Consider the following 14,853-nt stretch of genomic DNA (forward strand, 5'->3'; position numbering starts at 1 on the left):
AGACGTCGAAAGTAAAATGTACCGCGTTGCTTCATATCCGGATAGTTTAGAGATCTAACCGCGGGGGCCTGAGTCAGCCTCTCTGCCTGTGTGTCAGCTAGCGGATCCAGCGTTAGCAGGACTAGCCCCCAGCCCTCCCTGAAACGTGTTGGGGTCGCTGCTCAGAGTCCATGTAAGTTTCGAAAGCTTCTGTCTTTTTTTCTACGGCTTTAATAACGACTCGTAAACCATTTGACGTCTAACCGACGGTCGATATTGTTGACTACCAGTGCTAGTTCAATGAGTGTGGTTGAAGATACCAGCTCTATGTCAGCTGAGCCGGCTAATGGCTTATTTAAGTGACAACGTTAACTCATTTCCATTACACTGCAATACAATATAACATTACAGTTCATTCTAATTTTCTGACTGACACTATATTAGTTAAGTGCCCCAATATGAAATAAGATGGTTGTTTGTTTACTGTGAGTTGCAAATGATTCTGTGATTTGGTCTTTGGTTTAGCTTATTGTTAGTGACTGCAACTCCAGCCAACAATCATTTTTATTATTGATTAATCTGCTCAGTATGTCATTATTTATCATTTATAAATGTGTATTTGATGTTGCCACCATCCTAAAACCAAAAACCTAACGAGTTGGTATAAAACAGAAAATACACATTTATAAATGATTTGAGGAGCAAATTATTGTATTAAATAATTATACATAAATCACAACAATTCAATAATACAATAATACTGTAACCTGCTTGTTTTATACTTATTTATACGTGTATATATAACCATCAAATCATTTTCACTCCATACAAATTCAATACCCTTGTGCAATGACTATGGAAAATATCACTTTGGGTATGTGAGTTGAGCACTTGACATTTGATATTTTAATCAGTGTTTAAAAAAAGAACTGGTACTTGTTAAATGCAGCCCTATTCATGGGAGAGTCTCACTATTTCTGCTCATGATCCCACCTGATTCCTATATCTCAGTAATTTGGGTTTGGGGGTTTATATATTGTTCTCACTTCTCATCATTCGTCATTTACTATTGGAAATAGTTGCCGTTATGCTAAATTTGTGATCAAATTTACCACCACGCTGTTAAACACTCAGTTATTACTTTTTCTCTCTGGTATACATATAATATATCACCTTGTTTTTGCATGTGCATTCCTAAAAAATAATTAAAAGGGCAAGTACATCTATATCCCAACAGTGACGGCATCTGGTGTCGAAGGCTGCACAGCTCCTAGTTCCTTTTGACTTAAAATGTGTAGGTCCTCCTAATGCCTTCAGGTGGTGCTGGCATACTGCATTCTCATTTCATTTATAATGGTCTGGTTGGCAGACAGGTAGGGAAGTATCCTCCTACAGTATATTTTTACTGTGGGAGTGAAGCATGAAAAGAGGAAACACTTGTATCCTGGTGGGTCTGATCACACACCGCCGCCATACCAGAGAGAGCCGGTGGTTAAAAGTACGACATTTAAAGATTTAATTCAAACCACCTGTGTGGCCTCTGTACAGCTGTGCAGCATGGTCCTTTAAATTATTTCATTTTAAAATGCATGTGCACATAAAATGTTACGGTGGACAATTGAGAACTGTATGGCAGAGCAAACCAGGCATGCCTATTTTTAGGAGATTGCTAATAGTGGATGTAGTCAGATGCCTTCTCCAGTAAAGAACCAGTTGTCCCGTCCCCCCATAGCACAGTTAACCTGCTTGAGTCAATGATATTTTATTTCTATACAGTGACGGCTGGTAAATTAGACATCCTGAAGGCCGGCGAAGCACAAATCACTTTAACGTTGTAAACACTTTTGTCTGTTTCCATCTGAAATCCAAAGCTGAAATGACCTCTACATGTCTTAATGCTGCGGACCATACCTCGGCCCCAGGACCAATTTTCAGAGGTTATCCAAATGAGATCAGCCTTTTTGTGGCTCTTGCTATTACTCCACCACTGGTCCTGTTTAAATCAATTCAGTTTCTCTAAAAACAATGCTTTGATCCTTGATTTTATCAACTCCAGCTCTTTTGTGTTTCTAATTTCCTCATCCCCCAACATTTTGTTTTCATCTCGGGCCAGCTGTTGTTTTCCAGCGCCTCCCTGTAATATGTGTAAGAAGTTTTCTTCCCTATGCCTCAGCCTTGTAAAAATCCTTCTTTTCCTCTTTCTTCAAGAAGTAATTTGCCAAGCTCAACATGATAAAGAAACACTACCCCAAACCAAAACTGGTGTCCACTTGTATTTTGGTTGAGTGGCCCAAGAGGGGCTGATCTGTTTTAAACCAAATCTCCAAAACTGAGTACATATAATGTCGATGCTATGGTTTAAAGGAGAAATGTCACGTCTTACTTTTCAGCAGCTGTTACTATGAAAGACAGGAAGGAATTAATTAAAGCATTTGGCTTGCCAGGGTTGACTTGTTGAAATGTAGCACCAAACTCTCAAATTTGATGAGTTTAAAATTGGCTGATTTATTGTCTAATTGTTTTTATGTAATTCAACACTCAACACATTCTTTTAATTATCTGTCAACATGCCTTTGTCACTTTGGGCAACCAGACAAAATATATCAGTCATGAAAATCCCATTATCGCATGGTTTATACCTACTGGGGTGCACATTATGGAAAACATGTCGGGTTAAGATTGTCCTGTCAGACATATTGCAGCAGGGCATCCACAGTGCTTAAATTTTGAAATTTTTTTGACTGAAGAAGCAGTTAAAACTCTGCCGCTACATTAAATGATATGTCACACAATAAAAAGGAAACACCTCTACAATGTAATGCAGTCCAATACTATAGCCATGAAACACATTCCACCTTTGTGGAAATGTTAAGTTTTTGTTGAGACTGTCAGAGAGGAGTTGGCTTAAATCTGTGGTCATTTTGGAGGCTGTAGTTTGTGGTGGCGTTGTAGTGGAATGCAAGTCTTGTAACTCCAAACATGTATCTTTGTAGATGTGCAGCATAGTACTTTAGAATACCATCTCTTTTTACATTGCCACTAAACCTGAAGTATTCACTGTACGTGCAAGCTTGATTCATGAACCTTTGTCTGCATTTAAAACCAAAGGAAAGATACACTACTATACATCTATTAAACCCAAAAAAATATAACAGAATTTGCTGTGTAGGCCCCTACAGATTGTATTTTTTCAAGTTCTACTACCTGATATTCTGTTGTATTAAGATTGCTGTATGTCTTTTTTTGTCTAATAGGTTTTTAGCTCGCTCCTTGATCAAGATGTCAAGTCACAATCCTTTGCTGAGGCTGGAGCAGCGAGCGGCCGAGGCTGACCAGATCATCGAGTACCTGAAACAACAAGTCCAGCTGCTAAAGGAGAAAGCCAGTAAGTCAGACACAGACACTAAAATGCTTATACATAGCCTTACTAGCAGTTTAATGACACCTGAAGCTGCAATTATGGGAAGGTATATGTACTTCAGTCTAGATCACTTCCTATGGTCTATTTAAGTTCATTCATACTATATATATATATGATTATATCTCTATATGTATAGAGATATAATGTTGTAAAAGTGTGACATTTGCATTCTCATTTACTATTTATTAAATGAAGTATATAAATAAATGTACAGATGCTCTATACATTCGTCATTATCAGGAATCTATTCCTGGGTACAGTTCTGTCTTGTAGTATTTTAACAAAATGTGATGAGTGAGCAGAAGTTTTTATTTCTGGTGCATTTGTGTAAATAATAAAGCTAAAGGGTAAAATTAAGTCTTTAAGTGTAATTTAGGCTTTTTAAGTCCAAATACTGGATTAGTGGACAATTTCATGGTTTCTGTAACTCCAAAAGAAGCATAGTTTAGATTTTAATAGTCATCATATTTAAGTCAACAGTACATTTGTACTAGTTCAGAGAAAGCTCTAAAACTGTCCTTTGGGATAGTGAAATTCCATTCCAGCACTGAGAGGTAACAAGAATTTGCCTTCCTGCAGCCGTCCAGGCCAGTGTCAGAGAAGAGAAGAAACTGATGGTGGAGAATGCCAAATTGAAGAATGACATTGAGGAACTAAAAAAACAGCTGCTGGAAAAAGAGAAGAAGAGGGGAGGTATGTTGAGTTCGGTTCCCAGCAAAGACTTCCATCGCGGATCAAATGTTTGTTAGTCTTTAAAAAGACCTTGATGTTGTTATCCTTTTTATATCAAGTTATAGAAGTGGCTCTGTGTGCCTAACATTTGATGTCAGTTGTTGCTCATTAGAGCATTGTTTGGTTTGCGCTATCAATGATAACATCTTGTGCATTCTCGCCTCAGCCGAATATAACAAGAATCTTTTTTTTTTTTTTTTTGTTATAAGCAACCATAGTGCTTCAAGAATCCCCATTAGAGTGATGGGGACAGCATGTCTGTCGGCTATTGTGCGTCTGACATACATTCAAGGGCAAACGGCTCAGATCATTAACACACATTTAATGTTTTCCAGAAAGAAGCTGCAGGAATGAAAGGGGACTGGAAGAAATAAGCAATTTAACCTTATTCAAAATAACTCAATATGTTAGTGTTGGAACGTTGAAGGAATCCATTCCCATATGCCAGAGGCTATGTTTTTCCACACATTGTATCTAATTGTAATGTTTATTTATGGGGTTTCTTTTCAATGGCTTTAAGGTGGCATAAAATAGCTTAATCAAAACATGGATAAATATGAAGCTTTTTGAAAGGAATTTCAGTCGGCTTTGCTGATTTGTTATTGAGATGAGAAAAACAAACAATTGAACGCGACTATAATAGTGCTTTGAGAAAAACAACATTTCTGCAGCCAAGTGTCAGTTAAAGTTCAGTGTCATTTTAGAGCTGAAATTCTGCTGGACCCATCTATGAATCCTCTACATCAAAGTGTGCAGACAATAAGCTGGTTAAAGCTGCATTCATTTCTAGGGTCCACTTGGCTGTCATATTATAGTTGTCTATTTACATATCCAGCAGACATGGAGCATCGTAAGCATTCATTTGCTATCATGTTTCTGGCCACATGATGGAATTAAAGTTCAATATTCGCTGTCTTTTAAGCTCTGTTTTGGTCAAAATTATTATTTGGTCAAATTAATAAATTTTTTTATGGGTTAAACACCACTAGCAATACCTTTCACATTACATATTGTCATTTAATTCAGTTTTTATTATAAAAAATATTAATTATTGCGGCTTTAACCAACCTTTCCAGAGATTCATGCATAAAAAGGCATATAAAATAATGCACTAGACATCTACAATAATGCCCTCTGATATAAATCTATCTGTATCTGTATCTTACACTATGTGACATTGTCATATCGTGTGTAGAAAGTTGGTTCTCAATGTCAAAAACCTTTAAAGAGTAAACCTAAGGGGATGTAAAGAGTTTGAGAGGTTATTGCCCGTAATTCCTAGGTAAACTGGAAAGGTCCTGATCTCAGGTCCTAACATAGAATTAAGGTAATTAAAAGCATTATGGTGACCGTGGTGTGCCTGCAGACCGATGTTTGTCAGACACAGGCACTAGATTTTGTAGGAATTCAAACATCAGGCGCCTTAAATGAGGGGTTATTTTTTTTCTGCAGAGTTTTTGTAGCATATTGTTCCCTGCTTTATGGCTCCATTTCCTTGTTTCCATCAACTTGGACACTGTGTCATTTTCCAATCAAAACTGTTTGTATCAGGAGAGCAGTCCTCCCACTGGGTGTGTAAATAAAGCCTCGCTCTGTATCATTTCATTGCGTTGTGTTGATGCAACCTATTCTGTGCGTGAAAAGGGACAACTAAGACGTAGTGTAGCTTTGTGTATTTGTAATGTAAATGATCTCTTTCATGGCAGTGCGGCGCAGCTGTCTACTTTCACATGAAAGTCGGGATGCTATGTGCAGAGAATAACATTCATCAGAAGAAAAAGTCTCAGATAGTAGCTATGATCCACTATTCAGTCGATTATTTCTACTGACCTTTTTCCCGTGTGCCTCCTGTAGTGCTCGATGTGACCATGCCATCAGGTGATGCCAGTGTTGAGTGCATTTCAAAGCCCACACCTCCCAAACCCGCTGGTCCAGCACCCTCTGCCTCCCCTGCTGCTGCTGTCCAGAGCCCCCCTCCCAAAGATGAGAGCAAAAAGAAGAAGCCAGAGAAAAAAGGTAACAGCTGGAGAAAAAAACTACACATGGCAGGGTTTTATTACAATTTCTTTGAAGATTTCAAATCCAATAAAACTTTTTTGAAGCTGAAATTAAGCCTGTTTCGATGGGTCATATAACAACGTTTGTGTCATGTATTTAATTTTCTATTCACTACGGTCTTTATCAACATTATTCTTTTTTTTTTTTATTCTTTCTCTTCCATTAACAGTTAGACAGATGCAGCAGTGTGTTCTTCAAAGGTCCACTGACTTTCTCCAAACATGTTTTTCCTTTTGAATTTCTAATATCAGGTGATAATGGATGTAAGGCTCCAATATCAGCCTCTTAATGAATCCAAGATCTCTGGGCCTCATATTTTTATGATTTATAAGCTATATTTGGGTCAAGGCTTTCTTGTCTAATGTCACCAGTAATTTAATCCAATTTGATAGTGATTTAATATTTTGTGGATGTACATCCTTTTAGGACTCCATCATAAAATCTCCATGTATCATATACAGTGGTGTTAAGCTGTTTTACATTTATGATAAGTTTAGAATTCAAAACAGGAAAATCCCTGCCATCATTCAGATATTTCATTTTCTTTGAACAATAAGATATCTAGACTAATTAGAAGGATATTGACGGGACGTGATTAGCACCGGATGTGTTTATGGGCTTATAATTTAGGAAGAGAAGAAACAAGCTTTAAGCCACAGACAAATTAATTGCCATTTTTGGCATTTCTTACATCCAGATGTTAGGGAGCTGTTAATGAGATTAGCTTATTCCACTTCATAAGTTCTTGTATATGTTAAATCCTTTGTTCTCACGTCATCCAAACAGTCATCACTTACAGACCTGTGTAACCTTAGTGTAGTCCTGGTAATGTTACATTGCTGTGCTGTCATCACACCAGAGTATTGATTGCACAGGGGAGAAATGTGGAATATCAAAGGCATGGGTTGGAATTCATATTCCTCAGAGCTGGTGTGGGGGCTCAGAGGAATGATTAAAGACTGTGTGATTATTTGATCAGTACAACTCACTGGAACGAATGTGTGTAAGCAAAGCAGGCGGGTGAAAGATACTTTGTCTCCTGGGAGTAAGCATCTGCTTTTCTGCTATGTTATTGAATCATGTAGCACTTACCATCAACCAAACGTGGGTATTGGTATTGTCATTTACTCCACATTTCTGGGAAGAGGTGAAAATAGAAAAGTAAAAAAAAAAGTATTTTTTTATTTATTTATGGATCACTTGAAACGTATGCCCCTGCATGCAACCCTGAGGCCTGTCATTGGTGGGCTTTGTTTTCGTTCATGGGAGGAAATTAAATCAGATTCCAGACAGATACCCAGTATTGTTTCAACTACGATTTGTTTTTTATAATTTCCCTCAGCAAAATACCAGTTGGCGTTCAATAAAAAGTTCTTCACAAAAAAATAAAAATAAAAAATACCAGTTGGCAGAAATGTGCTTTCGAAACAAACATTTCCTATAATGTTAAGCACATTTGGTATAGTAGCATGAAAACTCTCACAGATGCCTCCCTTCGCATGATGGGTAGCTACTGTCTGACTTTTTGTGCTGAAAATGAAACAAACTTTCAACACCCAGCCAAATTATCAGACTTTCATCAAAATAGCACAAATTAAGAATAAAGAAATGTTGAAATGAATTTGAATTTCAATGTGAATGGTTTAGTATAACCTTATTTATTTATGCCAGGAGGGGAGAAAGCAGAAAAGAAGCAGGCAGCCCCCAGCCAAGAAGATGCCAAGGTGGACGTGTCTCGTTTGGACATGCGTGTTGGACGTATAATCGCAGCTGAGAAGCACCCAGATGCAGACAGTCTCTATGTCGAGCAGGTCGATGTTGGAGAGGCTTCTCCAAGGACAGTAGTCAGTGGGCTGGTCAAGCACATACCTCTGGACCAGGTACAGTGCAACTAATAGACAGTACTAGTATTATATTTATTGTATATATAATATATATTTATATTAATTTCAATACAGTTCTATTTATACATTTTGATATATATTGTGTGTGTGTGTGTGTGTGTGTGTGTGTAATGAATCCCAGCAGAGACTCTATTTGAGAGCTTTTTTCACTAGACACATAAGCACATAAGCAGTGCTGTGTACATACTGTGTGTATACATTAATGGCTCACTAGGGCCATAATAAGGATTTATTAGTCCATTTAAAGTGGCGTCTAAGGTAAACTCTTTGCTCATGGTTCTGCTTATGTTGGTGTTTATTTTGCTTTCAGAAGGATTTATGATTTGCTCCTGCAGCAAAGTGATTTGTTTGTATAATTCCTTCTAAGTGAAAAGCACCAGTTACCTTTATAGTTGCCAGTATTTCTTTTCATATTTCTAGACCAAGGAGCCTTTGTGCATTACACTTCTGCATTATACAGTATGTACACTGTATATATTAAGAAACCATATCCTTGCTGAAATCACATGTAACAAACACTGTCTAACAAAAAACCAATACATCCAAAATCAAGTTTTTACTTTACTCTCTTGTTGACTGCCATTATCTATTACTGTCAAGCAAGCAGGAGTGAAATATCTGAGGAAAGAAATTGTGGGTTTTATGGCAGCACTCTGTATGTTAGGATAAATAATAGGTACAATTTAGAAATACGATTCTGAGACAGGCTAATCATAAAATAACTGTTATGACAAGTGGCTACATTGCATATTAAATATTACTCAAATCTGTTTGTTTTGTTTTGTTCTGTACACACTGTGCTGTCCCTGACTTGGCAAAACCGCCTAGAGATGAAAAATGAAAACTACTACTATAACCCTACCAAAGCAACATGAGTGATTTTAGATTTATGTAGCAGTTTGTTAAATGATGCCATTAAAAAAAAAAAAGTTAATGGTTATTTTCTGAGATCTGGTATACATCATCTTGTGGAATGCTGGATTTGTCTTTTTCTCGGCCTTTGGCAGAAACTTTCTCTGGTCCTCTTTTAAACTTTGGTAAGCCGCAGAGGTCTCTAGGCTCAAGTATAAAGTTTTCCTGTTTGCTCCCTTTGGTTTTTGAAATGAGGCAAACAAACCATAAACCTCGGACGCAGTAATTTTAAATTCATTGATTGGAATTGGCAATAGTATTTATATTGAAGTCTCAAATTCTCTGCCCTGTATCCAAACAGAACACATCAGTTGAAGGTGTTTTTTTTGTTTGTTTTTTTTGTTTTTGTTTTTTAATAAATTGTCTATTAGTTGGGTTTTTTCTCTATTGTTAAGGGCATATGGAATGTAAAAATGTATTTCATCTTCTGTCTCCCATGCAGATGCAGAACCGCATGGCAGTCTTGATGTGTAACCTGAAGCCAGTCAAAATGAGAGGAGTGGTGTCCCAGGCTATGGTCATGTGTGCCAGCTCACCAGACAAAGTCGAAATCCTTGATCCTCCAAGTGGAGCAGTACCAGGGGACAGAATTACTTTCCAGGGCTTCCCAGGTACCATCAATTACCATTGCCTCAAAAACACATTAATCATTAGCATAAAGCATAAATGTTACGATCATATCCAACCGAACAGACACAGTGGGAACTTTCCTCACCACTGTCATTGAATTAAGCGTACTGAAAGCATTTCCCAACCTAGTTTCCACAAAATGCCTCTGACTTTGGGAAATGAAGGGTGTCGTTGAACCTACCGTCTGCCAGAAACAACATGGCAGTTTCCACATTCATTTCTCTAAAGACACCAATCACCATACGTTCTCAGACCCCACTCAAGGCTCTCATTAGAGGAGGACTCCTCTGTTTGGTGGTGGCTAAATGGCCTGTGACTGCTGATTTGACAGATTAATCAACGCTCATTGCTAGGAATGTAACCTACTCTTTTTTTAATAGTCAGTCGGAAAGATAAGTGCTCTAACTGTCCTGTTAAGTTCAATCAATGTAAATGAGGTTGGAAAAAATGTGAATGATATTTCCTATTGATTAACACATTAACTAGACCATACAACAGTCAAGGTCCCTCCTGTAAAGTATTACTAACGCAATCTCTAAAATCAAAGACCGCCACCAACAGGCCAGTGCGGTTGTGATTTAAGTTTCTCTAGTTCTGAAACTCTGAATATTGGTGGTGTGAAGAGGATTTGCTTTCTTAGTCATCTATTCTTTTGAGAACAATAACCAAATGGGAGTTCCCTGTGAAAAAAAGGGGAAGACGAGGATATGATGTAGGTGGATCTGTGGTCTAAGTACCCACAGCCCAGCTGCGTCAGCCGAGGCTTTCATCCCTGCAGTACACATGTCCCAGACACTCAAAAAGCTGTTTGATTCATGAGGAAACCCTTTGGCCGAAATATTTTTATGGGATACTACATTAAAAAGTCATATTCAAACCATCCTCTGAAAACAAGGTTTCACGAGAGAACATAAGGAGTGGACGATGGAGCAACAGCAGAGTTGGTTGATGGTTTGTTGTGGTGTTGAGTTCTTGTTTGTGTAAAAGTTTTCTTTAGTACATGTAATGGAAAATAAGAGGTGAAAGAAGTTTTTGTTTTTTCCAGTTTTCCCTCCTTTCTCCCACCAAAAGCGCCATAGTACAGATTCAATTACAGCCAATCGACTGCTGGTGCAAGTACATGGTTGTAATTGCCCACATTTCCTCAACTAATGGGGCCCAGTACTTCTGCTTGAAGTTAAGAATGTGCACAAGTTGCTCATCAAAACCTCTTTCACGCTTCTGATCAAAACTGATTGTTGCCATTCTTGGATTGTAAACTGACAAAAATGGCAGCTATGGGAAATGAAACACATTTGTGTCCTCATACCCTGAGATGGTTGTGTAGAGAGGAAAAAGTTGACACCAGACAGAAGCCGGCCAGTACCGGCTATGATCTTTCACAAATGCCAGGCATTAAGCAACATCAAAAACGAAGGCATTGAGAAATGAGAACCTCCCTTAATTGTTTTCCCTGGATGCATATTTTGATTCTGAGAAGTTGGGTTTAGATGTTTTGAATTACGGCAAAGAACAACTGGCAGTTTTAAAAAGCTGATGCTCTAATAGAACATGATAGACTAGTCAGACTATTCACAATTCAAGTGGGGGAAATAAAATTAGAATTGGCCTGATAAATCATGAATATAATGACTGGTCATTTACTCACAATTTGTTTTGGCTTCAGTTTGTTATACATATGGTATCGGTGTATGCTGAATATGAAAAATCCATGAAGCAAAGTTAAAACTCATTTATCAATGTGTCTTAGCAAGGATATATTAAAACAGTGTTTCAGTAGGTTATGCAAGGGCAAGACATATCATAAGAAGTTCATAAAGCATCAGTCCTGGTCTATAAATCTTGCATGTGTGATGGGTGAACACTGAACAGAGGAGTTTATAATGTATCACACTGACATCTTGATTGCAGGTGAACCAGACAAAGAGCTGAACCCCAAGAAGAAGGTATGGGAGCAGGTTCAGCCAGACCTACGCACGGACAGCCAGTGTGTTGCAACCTACAAGGGAGCTGCCTTTGAAGTCGCCGGCAAGGGAGTGTGCAAAGCCCAAACCATGAGCAATAGTGGAATCAAATAAAATAACAGAGCTGCTTGAAATGGCTCAGTGTTTACTTGGCAATCATCTGCAGTGATGACGATGTGTTGAGAAACAGGATGATGGTGATGATCGAAAGGAAATGCTTTGAAGATGTTCAATAAAGGGATTTGCAAATTACATACCGGTATACTTCTAAAGTGTGTCTTAAGAACGTGTCCGACGACAGTCTATTTTGTTTTTTACCTCTAAAATATACACAGTCATGGCCTATAAAGTGAAGGTAATCAATACAACTGTTTCTGCTTTAATTCACCAACTTTGTCTCCTCTCCTGAGGCACATTAGCTTGATTGTGCTTTGATTTTGAGGTTATATCTCTAGGACTGTACTGGGCTTGATCGGGCACCACTGGTTTCCACTTCATCTAGTCTTGGGCATTTTAATGAGCAGGAGATGAAACAGGGATGTTATACTACAATGCCCAGCAAAAACAGATCAGGTTCTCATGGTCTTTGCAGGGGCTATTTAGATGGTGCTCTGTCCCAGCTCTCCCATCTCCTGGCCCACCATCAGTATCCCAATCTTGGCTCTGTAATGCCAGTGCCATGTGCTTTATTTTACTGTCCCCTTGAAAGAAAAAGTCTGCCCACCTCCGGAAGTATCAGACTACACAGAAGAAACAGACAGAAAGCTGTGCACCAGAGCCTCTAATGTTGCTTCAATAGTAATTAAGGCCATCCACTCTACAAAAACATCTGTCATGGGTCAAAACCGACCATCGCACACAACTTGTGCTTACTGTTCGAGTCCTATTCTTTTTCAGAAAATTTAGTGTATTCTCTTGTGCTCATTTTCAACTGCCCAAACAAATCTGTTTTACTATGGTGTGATGGAAAAAAGTTACTCATAGGACAGGCTTGTAACTCACATACTCACAAATTCACATTCAGCAGGCTGCACATTCTCCACAAGGAGCAGGACAGTATATTAACAGTAAAACTTTACCGCTTGTTAACAAAACTAAAAAACAACTTTTCCATCGCATTGATGTATCGAGAAAAGCCTTCAGTAGTGTTTTTTGCTCTTATTTCAATGAAGAAATGCTCTCCGTTTCTGATATAACTGATGATAGTAGCATCTACACTAACCTCTATGCGCCCAACCCCTGTAGTTGCCAGTTCTTTCTCTAAGGAGTGTGATTGGTCCAGTACCACATAGATTTAAATGACGAGATGAATTTTGGTTCGAGCAGGTCACCTGAGCAGTGTTAACTATTCTGCCAATAGACCACAGAAAAAGGAAATTACATGAATAAAAATGTTCATCTCCAATAGTTAGCACCAAATACAGAAAAGTCAACCTATATTGCTTTTATTTATTTTTTTGGTCTCTGCCCCCTGCCAATATATACAAACAAAATGACAAAAATTATATAATATAGAAGTCAATTACTCCTTACCTGTAGATTGACAGCACTGATTCAAACTGCAGTTCTGAAACTGCCTGTATCAGAATACATAGGCTGAGCCTAGTTTTTAGGTGGTTCACATTAGTGACACATTATTATTCTGATGGAGATGGAAGACAAATGTGTGTGTTGCAGCACACAAATAGTCTCCAACTAGTGCTTAAACACCTGCTGCCCACTAAACTGTGTTCCATACACTTCAAGTATAAATAACTGTTTAGAGATCCTCAATGAGGAAAACCTCTCATTTTGGTTTAGATGACATAGACAGCGCTAGTAAGTGACCTCCGCAGAAGCATATTCCCACCTAAACCAAAGTGTTCTTTCTGGGTTTTTTATGACCACAAGGAGTGTTGCAACCTGAGAGAAAATTCACTCCAGGATATTTTGAGTCAGACGTTTGCACAGCACACATTTCCTAATTGAATTTTCAGCTGCAACTGGTGCTGACTATGTGAAGCAGTTACCTACTCGTCCTAACAGAATGTCTGCTCGTATGGCGTCCACATCTAACTGTGGATTTCCTGATCAGTACATCTATTTCTTGATTAAACGTGCTATGAGAGAATTTGAGATATTTAAGAGTTTAAAACATTTAAACATGAACTAAAATTATCAACAGAATGTGAAGAAAATAACAGTTTTGATGTTATATCAAAGACATTATGTATTGTGTTGCAGAGATTTCTACTGAAGTTAGCATGCTAACCAGCTAGCCTCGGCCTTTCCTGTCTTGTGATATCACTTAGTCCCTCAAGAGGAAAGAGTCAGAGAGCATAGCTCAGGCATACCCCATTGGTGTATGAATTTGACTTTGAGTATATTTATTCTGACATTTTGCACTTTTAAGATATAAGATCACGACTCTGGAGTTGGTGTGGGCCACGTCTTGAAGTAGTAATGTGAGTTACTTTTGGGGTCATAATTATTAATGTCACACACTGCATATGCTCTGCTATAGGCCATACATCACAACATTGCATTTGTACATGCCAGACTCCAGATATTTGATGATGTTTGGTTTTCAGTGCCAAGAACTAAAACAAAGACGACCTATTGGTGTTGCTGCTTTATTATTCCCACATACTTTTTTATCTTTCAGGTTATTATGTCCTCAACATGACCTTAGCAAAAATAATTCTTCTAGCAGGCCTTTATAGGAGTGGACAGATACAAATGCAACATCTTCAGACATGACTGAATATGAAGAAAAGGAAAAGAAGAGTTTTGGAAAAACCCAAATAACTCTTTTGATGTGATGGAACTTAACTCACCATCTGAAAACAGGATTTGGTGTATTGGTAACTATGACTAACAGGCAAATTTAATATTATTTTTCTCTAAATGTTGAGTTCTAAGTTCCACAAATCATGACCCAACAGCCAGAACATCATGAAACAGCAGGGGCCATGAGGAATATATTTCTCATTTCTGAAGCCAAGTAGTCAGTTTGTAGCAAGGCGTGAAAGTCAAACTATGACAGGTCTTTATGAAGGAATGCAAACTCACGGTCCATATCGGACAGTATGATTTGCATTTCAATATTGTAAGATCTGATTTGGTGTGAATCAAGACCTTGTGTGTTTCTTGATTACTTCAAGACCCTTTGGATGTGTGTAGAGCCCTGTCAAATTGATAAATGTGTTATTGTTTTTTTTTTTACATTTTCCCCAACATTATTTTCAAAAATGATGTATTAGCTGCTGATTCA

General features: G+C 38.0%; 1 protein-coding gene across 1 annotated transcript; it reads left to right on the forward strand.

The window, feature by feature from the left end:
- Window positions 1-15: 15 nt before the first annotated feature.
- On the forward strand, window positions 16-11,852 carry aimp1a (aminoacyl tRNA synthetase complex interacting multifunctional protein 1a). The gene is made up of 7 exons (XM_035661073.1): window positions 16-172; window positions 3,234-3,364; window positions 3,980-4,093; window positions 5,987-6,148; window positions 7,862-8,070; window positions 9,449-9,617; window positions 11,548-11,852. Coding segments are annotated over exons 1-7 (954 nt in total). The 5' UTR covers window positions 16-170; the 3' UTR covers window positions 11,715-11,852.
- The last annotated feature ends 3,001 nt before the right edge of the window (window positions 11,853-14,853 follow it).

Source organism: Morone saxatilis, unplaced genomic scaffold (genome assembly GCF_004916995.1).
Source record: "Morone saxatilis isolate NCDOM2014 unplaced genomic scaffold, NCSU_SB_2.0 Contig17, whole genome shotgun sequence".
NCBI classification, from domain to species: Eukaryota; Metazoa; Chordata; class Actinopteri; family Moronidae; genus Morone; species Morone saxatilis.